The sequence below is a fragment of the Ursus americanus genome, chromosome 25 (genome assembly GCF_024610735.1).
Source record: "Ursus americanus isolate L20-20 chromosome 25, mUrsAme1.1.p, whole genome shotgun sequence".
Lineage (NCBI taxonomy): Eukaryota > Metazoa > Chordata > Mammalia > Carnivora > Ursidae > Ursus > Ursus americanus.
In genome coordinates this window covers 24,034,717-24,047,256 of record NC_142151.1, presented here as the reverse complement: position 1 = coordinate 24,047,256, position 12,540 = coordinate 24,034,717, and the positions used below count along the sequence as shown (strand labels likewise).

Genomic DNA, 12,540 nt, shown 5'->3' with positions numbered 1-12,540 from the left:
ATAATCATAAACTTTGGACTACTGGAATAACTCAGAATTATAGGTAAGATCATAGACCTTGTGGCCGAACTGACTTGACCAGAGCTGTTTCATCTTGGGAAATTTATCTGACCTCTCTGAAAATTGAGAAAAGAGAATCTATGGGATGGGGTGGGGACACTTTTGAGTATTGGATAAGAAAATGTGTACCCAGAGTGCCCAGAATATCATAACTGGCTGGATCAGTAGCAGATATTATTATGGTTTTGAGTTGGGGAGTGACTGTTTTTTTTGGAAAAAGCTTTTCAGAGCAAGCACTCTGATGACAGCATGGAGGATATATCAGATAGGGGAGAAGGTGGAAGATCAAGGACGGGGCCAAGGGGACCACCAGGGCGACTGTCATCAGGTGAGGACCATCAAGGAAGGTGAGAAGCAGGAGGAGAAATGTGCAGGCAGAAGTCACAGTGTTAATTGGTGACTTACTGAGTGGGGTGAGAAAGGGAAGGGAAACATCTAGAGCTATGCTTTTATGCTTTTGTGATTGCTCCCTCGTAAACAGTAAGTAAATTTTAATAAGAATCTGGTCCCATAAAATCATAAAGTCCTACTGGAACATTGTGTGAAGGTCATTTTTTTTTTTTTTTGTAATTCAGTTCATTTTACTGGTAAAAAAAATTATTGTTCAAAGTAGGAAACATGACATTAAAGCTGTCATATCATTAAATTTAAAATAAAGTTAGTTAACTGTTATGGGTTGCATTGAGTTCCCCAAAAAGATATATTGAAATCCTAAACTCCAGTACCTGTGAATGTGATCTTATTTGAAAATAGGGTTTTTGCATATGGAGTCAAGTTAGAATGAGGTGAAACTGAATTAGGAGGGGCCCTGAATCCAGTATGATTTGTCCTTATGAGAAGAGGGAAATAGAGACACCTGTAATCTCCACTCAGAGACTGAGGTGCTGGAGCTATGAGCCAAGCAACACCTGGGGTTAACAGAAGTTGGAGGAGAGGCAGAGAAGGATTTCCCAGTGCAGGTTTTAAAGGAACGCCTAGCCTGTAGAACTGCAAGACCAAATATATGACAATGCTCAAATCTGCACTGAGACCAGAGCCACATTGGCTATTAAAATATAAACGAAAATTAATTAAAACTAAGCAAAATTAAAAATTCAGTTCCTTAGTCACACTAACCATGTTTCAATGCTCAGTAGCCACATGTGGCTTAGTGCAGGTAGAGAACATTTTCATCATTGTAGAAAGTTCTATTAGAAAGCACTGGTCTAATCCCTTAACAGAATACATTGAAAACCCGTGTTACGGCCAGTTAAGGGAAAAGAAGGAATAGCAGAAGGAAGAGAACAGAAGAAAAGGAAAGAGAAAGATTTAGGGTGAGGGAGAGCCTTTCAGTGAAGAAGGAAGCCTAGATCTAGGGGTAGAGTGGGCTCTGAGGACATTTTTAGTCTGTTATATTGTAAATGTTCTCCGTGGAAATTCCAAAGCATATTAAATATATACTTTTTAAAAATTAGAGAGCTACAATTTAACAGATAAATCTGAACTGTGTGCCTGGCATTGAGTGAGGGTGGACTGCTAGGTGGACAAATAGGCCTAACTTACCATCATAAAAATTAGAGCAACATTAATCAAATAAAGTATGACAGTTATTTTGAAGTGGAAAAAATTCTATGGAAATAAATAGAGGAGCTCATGGTAGCCTTGATAGGGTTCAGGGGTGCCTCCCTGAGGACAAAGTGCCACATAAACTGAGAAAGGAAGGATGAAACAACCATCAGGTGGCAGGGGGGTGTTTCAGGCAGATGGTCAGCTGAGAAGCCTGACGCGAAGGACTGAAACAGTTAAATGTGTGGCTGGAGAGAGGGAGAGTAGCAAAAGGTGAGCCAGGGAGTTAGTTGGGGCAGGAATCAGAATTTGGGATGGGTGGGAGAGCTTGCTAAAATATTTTGTCATAAGGGTGATGTAAAGCTTTGAGGATTTTTTAGCCAAGAAGGGATATGTTCAGATGTGCCTATGGAGAGGATTTTTCTGCATGCTAAGGATGGTTTAAAAGGAAGCAAAGCTGAAGACGGGGAGGCTACTTGGAAGCTGTTCGGTACTAGGATGGCAGAAATACGTCTGGAGAAATGGCGACTGTCAGGATATTTGGAGCTAGAATGTATAGACATTGGTGATCACTTGATTGTGTTTGAAGGACAACCTTTAGGTTTCTAGTTAGGTTTCTGCGTTGAGTAGAGGTCTGCAACCAACCGGCTAAATCTGCTCTGTCTTATTTTTGTAAATACAGTTTTATGGGAACTCAGCCATGCACATTCTTTTACATACTGTCCGTGGCTGCTTTGAAATACATTGACAGATCTGAGTAATTGCGGCAAAGCCCACATGGCCCTAAAGGCTAAAATATTTACTGTCTGGCCCTTTAAGAAAATGCCAACGCGAATAAATGATCATTACTTTCATTTACTGAGGTATTAACATTTACCAGACAATATTCTAAATAATTTTCATATGGTACATATGTTATGGTACTCCATCCCAGTTGGCAAACATGAAGTGTTGCTATTGTCCCATTTACAGAGGCACAGATGTGACACTGTCACTGACACCCATAGCTTCAGTTACCACCTCCATGCCAGGGACTCATCAAAGTTGACTTCTAAGCCAGACCTCTCATTTGAGCTTCAGACAGGCATAATCTCTAACAGCCAGTCTCAGAGATGGCCCAAAAGTCAATATGTCCCAAACCAGGCTCCTGCTTGTCCCCCAAAACCCCATCATCTTTCAGTGTTCCATTTTTCTTAGCGAATATCACCAACCAGAAGAGCAAGCCAGAATTGAAGGAGCCCTCCTTGGCACTTGTCTCTCCCTGTTCCTTCTCTTGGCCGTTCTGTCTAAAGATTGCTGCAATCTGGCTGCTTCTCTTCATCTGGATCACCTGCCACCTGCCAAGTCCACCTTATTAATAGGACCATCATTTATGAGGGTTCTGTAATAGCTTTCTCATAAATCCATTTCCCTCCACCCAGACCCTTCTCCAATCTTCAAACTGCAGCCAGAGTGCACCTTCAGTCCTTTCAACCTCCACTCTCATTCCCCACCTAACCTACCCTTCAATGGCTTTTCTTGTTCTTAGGATTCCCAAGCGTTTTTTCATTATGCTTTTATGTTGTTTCATTGTTTTTGAATTACTCTACAGATAACTGATAGGAAGGCGAAACAATTGTTGTCAATACAAATGAAATAAATTCTGAAAGTCAGGGTTCAGTTAATTTAGCTTCCCAGTTGTGGGCAAAGCCAGTTTTATGTCCATTGCAAATTCATGTCACCGTTTCTGACCCGGAAATGTGTCTGTTCCTCCAACAAGGTTTAACATCTGCCTGGTAACTTCATTACAGGAGTTAATACAAGACTATAGACTATAATACAAGTTCATTTTATATGTATATGACAGTCATGCTTTTACCTTTATCAGGGAAATTATCCTTTAACTCTCTTTATAAGGCACTACACCTGGTTGGCTCTCTGCCAATGCTCCCAGTCTCACCCTGGACCAAGCACCCTCTGCTTGTCTCCACTCCGCCCCGACTCTCTTTTGTCTCCTGTAAGCACCACATTCCTTCCCTTCTCAGAGATGTCCTTTCCGAGAATTCACTTTCATCCCAGATGTTTGTCATCCCTTGTAGTGAATATTTTTTATCCTCCAGGTCTCTAGTGAAGGATCCCTAGCTGGAAAGCCTCTCCAGACTTTCCGAGCGGGATACATTCCATTATTGGAGGCTCGTAAAACACAGGTAGCACGCGTTATTTTTGCAGTTTTACAATTGTAGGATTAGTTGATGCTTTTTAACACAGGTAACATTTTTCTATATGGCTAAAGGCAATGCGTGATAATGGGATGGAGGTGTGCCCACATTGCATCCTCAGCACCTAGCTCAGTGTCCCCAGTGTCTTCGCCTTCGCAGATGTTACATACACAATAAATACTTTAGACAGATTTTTGGCCCTAAGTACTTACTGCTCAGGAGAGAGGTGGACTGAAAAAAACATATATTTGGGAGCCATCACCATACAGGGTCAGCCACGAAAATGCACAGGAAACACCACCGTTGGGCTGAACAAAATGAAGGCTATTAGGAACCTTGTTCAGGTGGAATAATTGGACAGGAGTCAAACTTCAGCCACTTGAAGTGGGAAGAAATAGAAGCTGTTAATACAGATAACACCTGGACAAAGTTTGACTCTGAAGAGATGAGAGGTGCAAGTGGCACTGTGGTAATTCTTTAATAACCTCATTCTTGTATTATATATGGTTTCTTGACTGAAAAGCAAGGATTTACAAGTAACATTTAAAATAGCAAGAAAATTGGAGCTGTGTAGTATCTACCTTTAAAACAATAACAGGCCTTTAATGCATGTCTGGTGTAGTCAGTTAAACCAAGCTTTTGAATGCAAATAAATTGTTAATTCTTCAACTGAGAGTTTCTTATTTTTAGGCATGGGGACAAGGTTGGAAAATGGCAGCCCTAGAGTTTACTTAGTCTGTAGTGTTTTTGTTTTTGTTTTCTTTTAATTTGATTTTAAATTTCTTCAAAGCGACTGGTTTCCAGGGACCTGTGACCTGCCGGGGCTGTATGGTCTTCGAAGCTTTGGACTCCACCCCAAGCATAAGAGGCTTTTCTATGCCTTTTATGAAAGGAAGGGAGGAAGGGAGAAAGGAATGTTGTTTTCTGAGTTGATAAGATTAGAGCTATATTGTCTTTAAGTCTGTATGAAATAATTCTAAAACCAGACCAGATTTAACCGCTCTTACCCAGAATAAATGGCCCTCCCTCTTTCCAAGAACAAATCAGCTCAAGTCACCACTTCCTATTAATTTTAAAGCCCAGAAAAGCTCATAACTTAGGCTGACGTTGCCCTGAGAGAGCGCAGAGGAGGCAGTAGCTTCCTTTTCCCTTTCAAAGGTCGCTTTATCAGCTCTCTAAATATTGCTTTCACGGGCTTACATCAGAAAACGGTCAGTTCGATTGGGAGCTCTTGATAGTCTATTTTGCCTGAAAACCCTGAATGAGTGGGTGCATCTAAGTAGCATCGAGGTCTCTGGGCAGAGGGAGCTCTTAAGAGATGTGAGCCTGGTAGCCCTGCAACACCCCGCAACAAATCCGACTCGAGTGGGTGGCGCAAAGAAAACCCAGATTCACGTTTTTCCTCATCAGTTTGCGCGTGGGGGTCGGTGGCAGATGAGAGCCAGCGCACAACTGCTAATCCTGGGCTACAAACTCGGGGGCTGAAACTGCCCTTCGTCGGCGTGTCCAAGGAAAGTCTCCCCTAATGTAAATTAATTTCCCCTTCGCCTTCGCCTTGGCCGAGGGGCGTTTCCGGGCCATTTACCCAGGTTGTTTGGTAAATAAGGATGCTCCTGAAGTGCCTGCATTTGGAAAGGCGCTCGCTTGCGGCGCGCACTCTCGTGCCCCAGCCCGGGACCAGGTGGCGGGGACAAGGGCTTTGGTTTTACCCATTGAAGAGAGAGAAGGACCAGACCGGTGGAAGCTCCTCCTCCAGGGATGCTGGAGGGACTGCGTCGTTCCCTGCGCCTTGCCCTGGCGCCGGGCCCCCGGTGGTGGCAGCCCGCGCCGCGCAGTCCGTGCGCCGGGGCTTGGCCGCGCCGCCCGCTCTCGCGTCCAGCCGCGCGCTGCGTGCCGCCGCCGCTCTCCGCAGCCCCGCGCTCCGGGAGCCTCCCCATGGCCAGCCCGACCCGCGCCGCTGCGGCCCTCGCCCGCCAGGTACCCGAACCCGGGCGTTTGTGGAAGGGGGGCGGATTGGACCCCGGGTCTCCGAAGCCAGCCGGCCTGGTCGGGCGCATTGCTGGCGTTTCCTGCACCATCCTGCTTCGCCGCACTTCGCCGCTCCGTCTCCACCCAGGCGTTTCCTCTCTCCCCAACCGTAACCGAAATCTAGACCTCCCGCCAGCGAACTCCGCTTTGGAACGGCCCCTGCCGGCCAGGTGTAGCGCCCAGGCGGTGACCCGCTCCGGAGCGCGGCGCGGACAGCCACAGGGAACGTGAGGGTCGCCATGGAAGCCGCTTTGGGGGAGGAGGGGAAAGCGGAATTTCTGGGCTGCCAGAACTGACAGCCACATCCTGCGTGCTTTCGCCACCCCAAAATATTTTGACCGCAGGCTTCTGCCTCCCTGGATTGCCCCATCCCCCCCCCTCCGTCGCACGTAGCTATTTAGCAGATCAGGCTTTTTTATTTTATTATTTTTTTTAAAGGTCTGCACCTTTTCCCAATTCGTCCCACTTCCATTGTGTCCTTAAGTATCTTTTAAATTACTCCGTAATTCCCTGAGGTTTTGTTCTTAACCTGTGAGGTTTGTTGTTGATGCGCCTGCATTGCAGGACCCTGCCCTTGGAGGAAATGGTTCATTCTCGTCCTCATCCCTTTCCAGTCTTGCTATTGTGCACCAGTGATTGACAAGACCACGAGGCTGAGCGCGCCCAGGAGATTTCTCTATAAATGGCTTAAAACCCTAGTCTAGACTATTCACTCGGATATAAGGGGGACAATTACCTTCTTGTTCTTTGCTGGTGAACCCTGGCTCTGTAGGGCGACCCTGGAATTTAACCAGTCTGCCCTAAGCCAGCGGTGGAGGACGAAAACAGCTGCGTGGTCTGGAAGGGTAGAAAGTGAAGGACAGCCCTCCCTGGACGCTCTCCTTTGAGGCTGGTGCCTGGGCTCGTGACCCTCCTGTTCCTGTTTGCTTGGGTACCTGAGCCGAGCCTCCGGCATGATGGTGAGTGCTACTGATTACCCCAGGCCGCAGTAACCCACCTGGTTTTATTTAATGAATTTAATTCTTCTTTAAGGACTGCAATAACGGATGCTCCCCAGAATGTACCGGAGAAGCGGGATCAAAGGAGGTGGTGGGGACTTTCAAGGTGAGTTATTTGCCAGAGGTTAAGTGAAACAGCAGTCAACTGAATAAATCCATTTCTTGTTGAGATTTGGACAATTTTCACTGTGTGGGTTATACGGTAATTTGGATATGCTGTCATACATTTTAAATTCCATTCTTGGGGGGGCGGGGGTGGCAGGGAGTCATTTGGGGAGCAGTAATGTGTTTACATATAAAATTACCTGGAAGTTAATTGTTTAATTCATTTCATGAATCATAATTTTTTCTTGGAAATAATTTGTAAATATTCACCTAGAGGTTTATCTGATTGTATAAATAAGTATAACCCTTCACTAGTGGAAGAAGTTACACTTACAGTTTTTCTCTTTAAAGCAACACCAAACATTTTACAGTCAATGTGTTGTGTTTCCTTACTGTCTCTCTGAATTACAGGGTTTATATATTAGATCTCATAACTTCCCAGGCGACTAATGAGGAGTAAATGAGAAAGAATTTTGTAAAAGCACTTTGAAAATCATAAAAATGCAAATATAAGGTGTATTATTATTTTCTCTCTGAATCATTATCTCCTCCCCACCCCACTGCTTCCCACCAGCCATGGAGGGTTTTGCTTCTCTTTATGTCTGCCTCTACTCTCCTGCCTATTTCAGTCACTGTCAATTGTCATCCATAGCACAGAGTGTCCTAATGATCTCACATCCTGGCAGGGTTCAGAGAGGGAGTGGAAACTTGACTCATCGATTTCCCACACACCCAGCTCTTACTATGTGGTAGGCATTGGAAATCTGAAGATAATTTCAAGATAAGGTCTCTGCTCTCAGGATTAAAAAAAAAAAGATAGAATATAGTAATTTCCTTACTAGAATAAGTTTTTGAGTTTTATTTGCCTGTAATATTCCTGGTCCTTTAAAGATAATATCATCTATAGCCTTGTAGCTGATCTAATCCGCTCACCTAGTCTATGAAGACTAAATTCTAATATGTTCTGGGGACTTAGATATTGAGAGATGGATTCTAGAAAGAATGACATAAAATGGACTATTTGATCAGCTCTCAGGGTTATTTTATATACAATAGGTATATTCCTCAAAGGGTATATAGACAAGTGTGATTTTTTTTTCCAAAAGGCCTTTGTATTTTTATACATAGGGAATTTTTACAAAGTTAAAATTAATACATAATGTTGGGGCCCCTGGGTGGCACAGTCGGATGAGCGTCCGACTCTTGGTTTCAGCTCTGGGTCATGATCTTAAGGTGAGGGGGCGCGGATTGAGCCCTGCTTCGGGCTAGAACTCAGTGAGGAGTCTGCTGGAGTTTCTTCCTCCCTCTTCCTCTGCCCCTCCCGGCGCATGCTCTCTCTCTCTCAAATAAATCTTTTAAAAAATTAATTCATAGTATAAATAATCTGTTGAATTTAGATTTCTGTATATTAGGTTTTAATTAAAGGGGGCTGTACTGACATTCTACACTTGTATTTACATATTAAAACATGTAATGGTGGTTGTATTCACAGTGCATATGTAATGAGGCAAATGAAAAATGAAATTGATTATTTGGGGGGAAATGGTGGGTTTTATAGGACCATTTTTGCTTTTGACAAAAAGCAAAGTTTTTTTTCTTTACTCCATTTGTATTTTTATTTTTTTTATTTTATTATTTTTTTTAAGATTTTATTTATTTATTCGACAGAGATAGAGACAGCCAGCGAGAGAGGGAACACAAGCAGGGGGAGTGGGAGAGGAAGAAGCAGGCTCATAGCAGAGGAGCCTGATGTGGGGCTCGATCCCATAACGCCGGGATCACGCCCTGAGCCGAAGGCAGACGCTTAACCGCTGTGCCACCCAGGCGCCCCTCCATTTGTATTTTTAAATTGCCTTTTGAGTTTCTCATGGGTAGTTTTCATATTGCATCCCCTCCCCCATTTTGATGCAGTCATTTTAAAGTGAGCATGCAGTTTCCCAACAAGGCCCAAAAATGATGCCTTATTACTGGGGAACCGTACAGAATCTTTCTGTGGACTCAAGAGCCTTCCTTGTTTCAAAGAGATTAGCTGTCTGTTTCTTCCACTTTCCCCCGCTTTATAGATCTCCACAGAATGTGACACTCCAAATCTGTAATTCTCGTCTTCATACCTTTCTATTAGATTTGATTTGATTTTTTAAAAATTAATTTATTTACTTGAGAGAGAGAGAGAGCAAGCGAGCTAGGTGAGGGGCAGAATGAACTGGGAGAGAGAATCCACAAGCAGACCCCCTCCCCCCGCCCCATGCAGGGCTCAATCCTAGGACCCTGAGATCATGACCTGAGTCAAAACCAAGAGTTGGCCGCTTAACCTATGGAGCCACCCAGGCACCCCTCTATTAGATTTTAAAAGAATATCTCTAAAAGATAATGAACATAGTACCTAAGGATTTTCAAATAGAGTAAGAAAAATGTGCTTAGTGTAGAACAAAGTTATGCATTTTCTGATAAACTTGTAACGCAGAGATAGCTTTTAAACATTTAAGTATTGTGTCCAATGCAGAGAAGTATGGATGCGATATCGAGTGGTAAACAAGAGACGGGGCCTGAATGCTGGCGGATACAGCCCTCAGGTGCAACCAGGTTGCATTAGCCTGCTCCGGGCTTCCCCTTTTCAGAGCAGATGAATTTTGAGTTAGGAAGTTGTTGTTTTTAATATCCTTTGTTTTTGTCAATATTTCTTGTCATTTCACAATCCAGCCGTTGTGGCCTTCCAAATTCTTCCACAAGCATATGGCCTGAAACATCCTGACTTTGAAGTCATCCGAGAACGTGGAACATCGGAAGGAGACAGATTAATTATGTAGGAGAAAGTGTCATTTTACAAATACTGTTATTTTTATCCATCTTTGGAAAGGAAATGGTTTCTAAACAGTGATAAAAACTGTTTGCAAAATTTGTTTATTTTATGCCAAAGATTTTTTTCCCCTTAGGACTAGATTTCACATCTACTCAAAACCAGTCACAAACCTTCAGCTGATATTGGTTACTTTTGAGTTTCATTCGGTGTACTAACTGCTTTGATTTAGTAGTCTTAGGTAATTTCTCTTGGAGCTCAGGTTAAAAGCTGTTAGTTTTAGTATCCAGATTTACAGAATTTTTTTTTTTTTTTTCTGAGAGAGACAGAGTCCATGCACGTTGGGGGGGGGGTTGCCAGGGTGGGCAGAGAGAGAGGGGGAGAGAAAATCTTAAGCAGCTCCACACTCAGCATGGAGCCCGGGCTCCATCTCACGATCCCGAGATCATGACCTGAGCTGAAATCAAGAGTCAGACATTTAACCAAGTCACCCAGGAGCCCTAGAAATTGTTTTAAATGAAGGAAATTAGACTTCTCGATCAAATTCTGAAGGCACTCAATTGTGTATTTGAAAACTGCATGTAGGGCAGTCCTTATTTACAAATTAGAAAGAGGGTTGCTATCCCTATCATTAATAAATCACATCTTACAAAAGGATGTAGTGGTTTACTAAAATAGAATACCTGGTAATTTAATCATTTGTATTCAGTTCCAGAAACTTAACTAGTAGTACCAAGTTATAATTACAAGAGCACTAAGTCCAGCATAAAAACACCTTGTTCTATATCTTTGCCATTAACTAACTTGATCTCACAGGACAGTGGATCACTGTGGGTGGTCCTGGAGATATTTTAAGGAGAGAGTTCAGAAAAGTAACAATTATATACTGGGCCATGATCATTCTTAAAATTGGTTAAGGATTTGTAGTAACAAAACGGTCTTTTATGAACTACAACAAGTACACATGATTTTTATAAAAACTACAGTTTTTATAAAATTTTTGATTTATGAAATAATTTTAATTAAAATTTTTATTGATCACGAAGATCAATCCGTGTTTAGTGAAATTTAGAACAGAATTATTAGCCCATATTTGATGTTATAACAGTTACTGTGCTAAATCAGAGTTCAGCATAATCCCAAGAAATGACTCCCTTTTCCAATTGTTCAAATTAATTAAAAGATTTTATAGAGCCAAACCAAACATTTTGGGGGTTGGGATGTCTGTATAGAGATGTTGTATGAGCAACTGCTAGGCAGTTTGAAAAGCTGAGGATACCACCAGACTGCTGGGCCAGATGGGGTGCTACAGTTTCCACACCTCCTCCTACAGGAAGAAAGGAGTTGGCATAAACTGGTTGCACCATGTGTCCCGTGTTACAGGCGGAGGAAATGATGGGGAAGAAGAAAGCGGTGAGGATGGGAAGGCATCTGTAGCCACGTTTTAGTCCTTCCATGTTAAACAGAGGCGTGTAGACAACGCTTAAGAGCTGGTCAGTGTTCAGGCACTGGGGCACTGTGTACCCCCAGTACAGCCCACCCATGTTCCTTGTTGACAGATTGTTTGCAGTTCTCTGACCTGCCCTGCTAGCCTCCTTTGCAGTTAGATAGATCAGTGTGACACCTTTCTGACCAATAAGGCATACGGAAATTCCTGGGAAGATGTTGCTCTTGAAATCAGAGGGAGCAGACTCGTCTGCTGTTATCCTCCTCTCCTATCTTTAGACCTTGATGACCTTATTAAAGCTGAAGCTACAGCTGTAGTGAGCTTTCTTTTGACCCTGAGGAGAAGGCTAAGAAAATCACAGGGCCTTGAGATTATGGGCTACGCCAGGCCTGGTTTCTCCAGAGTTAACGTGAGAAAACAACTCCTACTTGTGTGTTTGACTTACTTGCAGCTGAATGCATTGCTAACTGATAAGTAAAAGGTTGATGCAGGACGTTAATGAGAGGTAGAATTGAAAAAAAGACGTTCGGGCCATACTTGGGGTACTTGATTTTACAGCTAAAGTATTTGGACTTATCTGTAAGCCATTTAGCTCTTCATGGACATTGAACATCATGACCAAGCATGTGATGATGTCCAGAGAGAAGATGGGGAAGAGATACAGGATAGCTGCTACAGAGGGGGTAGTAGAAATTGAGGAATCAGACTTATTAAAGAGATTCGTGAAGGTACGGGTGCCTCGGTTACTGATAGGGGAAACCGAGGGCTGGGAGAATGTTGTTAAGAATGGTAAGTTCTCTTTGAAGTAATGAAGATGTAAAGCAAATAAAAGAAAACATGCACAATGAACTTGTTAATGGAGGTCATGTCTGGGAAGTGGGAATGTGGTGGTCAGGGGACTAGTTGGGACTGTTACTGATCTATTTATTTTTTGAAAGTTGGGGATTTTATACTTTTCATTTTTCTTCCCTTTACAGTAGAATTTTAAAATAAACATGCATTCCTCTTATTAGATGAATTAAGGATTAAGAAGTAAAGAAGTAGAATGTAGTATGATATGAGAAATAGAGATCAAGTTTTAGAGGAAATATATTCTCTATTTTAGATACGTTCAGTTTGAGGTAACCAAGGTCCTTTGATTACGGAATAATGTATGGCTTTTGATAAGAATTCACAAATGAGACTTGAATCTCTTCAGTGGTTCTCAGCCCTTCTAGTGCCTTGGAATCTCCTGGAGAGCCTTCAGTGAAAATTGATGTGAAGTCCCACACCTGAGTTTCTTTTTTTTTTTTTTTTTCTGAGTTTTTGTGCATCTTGGGTACAGCATGGACAGTGGTATTTCCTTAAAAAACACACACACAA

General features: G+C 42.8%; 1 protein-coding gene across 3 annotated transcripts in view; it reads left to right on the top strand.

Moving 5' to 3' along the window:
• BCAT1 (branched chain amino acid transaminase 1) overlaps nt 1-12,540 on the top strand; it is a 99,441-nt gene that overhangs the window by 24,857 nt on the left and 62,044 nt on the right. The window contains exons 1-2 of one of the 3 annotated variants that reach the window (XM_045811865.2): nt 4,932-5,780; nt 6,864-6,935. The exons of 1 other annotated variant lie outside the window; for it this stretch is intronic. In XM_045811865.2, coding sequence (XP_045667821.2) covers nt 5,562-5,780; nt 6,864-6,935 — 291 coding nt within the window. In that variant the 5' untranslated portion in view covers nt 4,932-5,561. Of the gene's footprint in view, nt 1-4,931; nt 5,781-6,863; nt 6,936-12,540 lie in introns of those variants that run through there. One more of the 3 variants, XM_045811866.2, reaches the window with a different exon arrangement.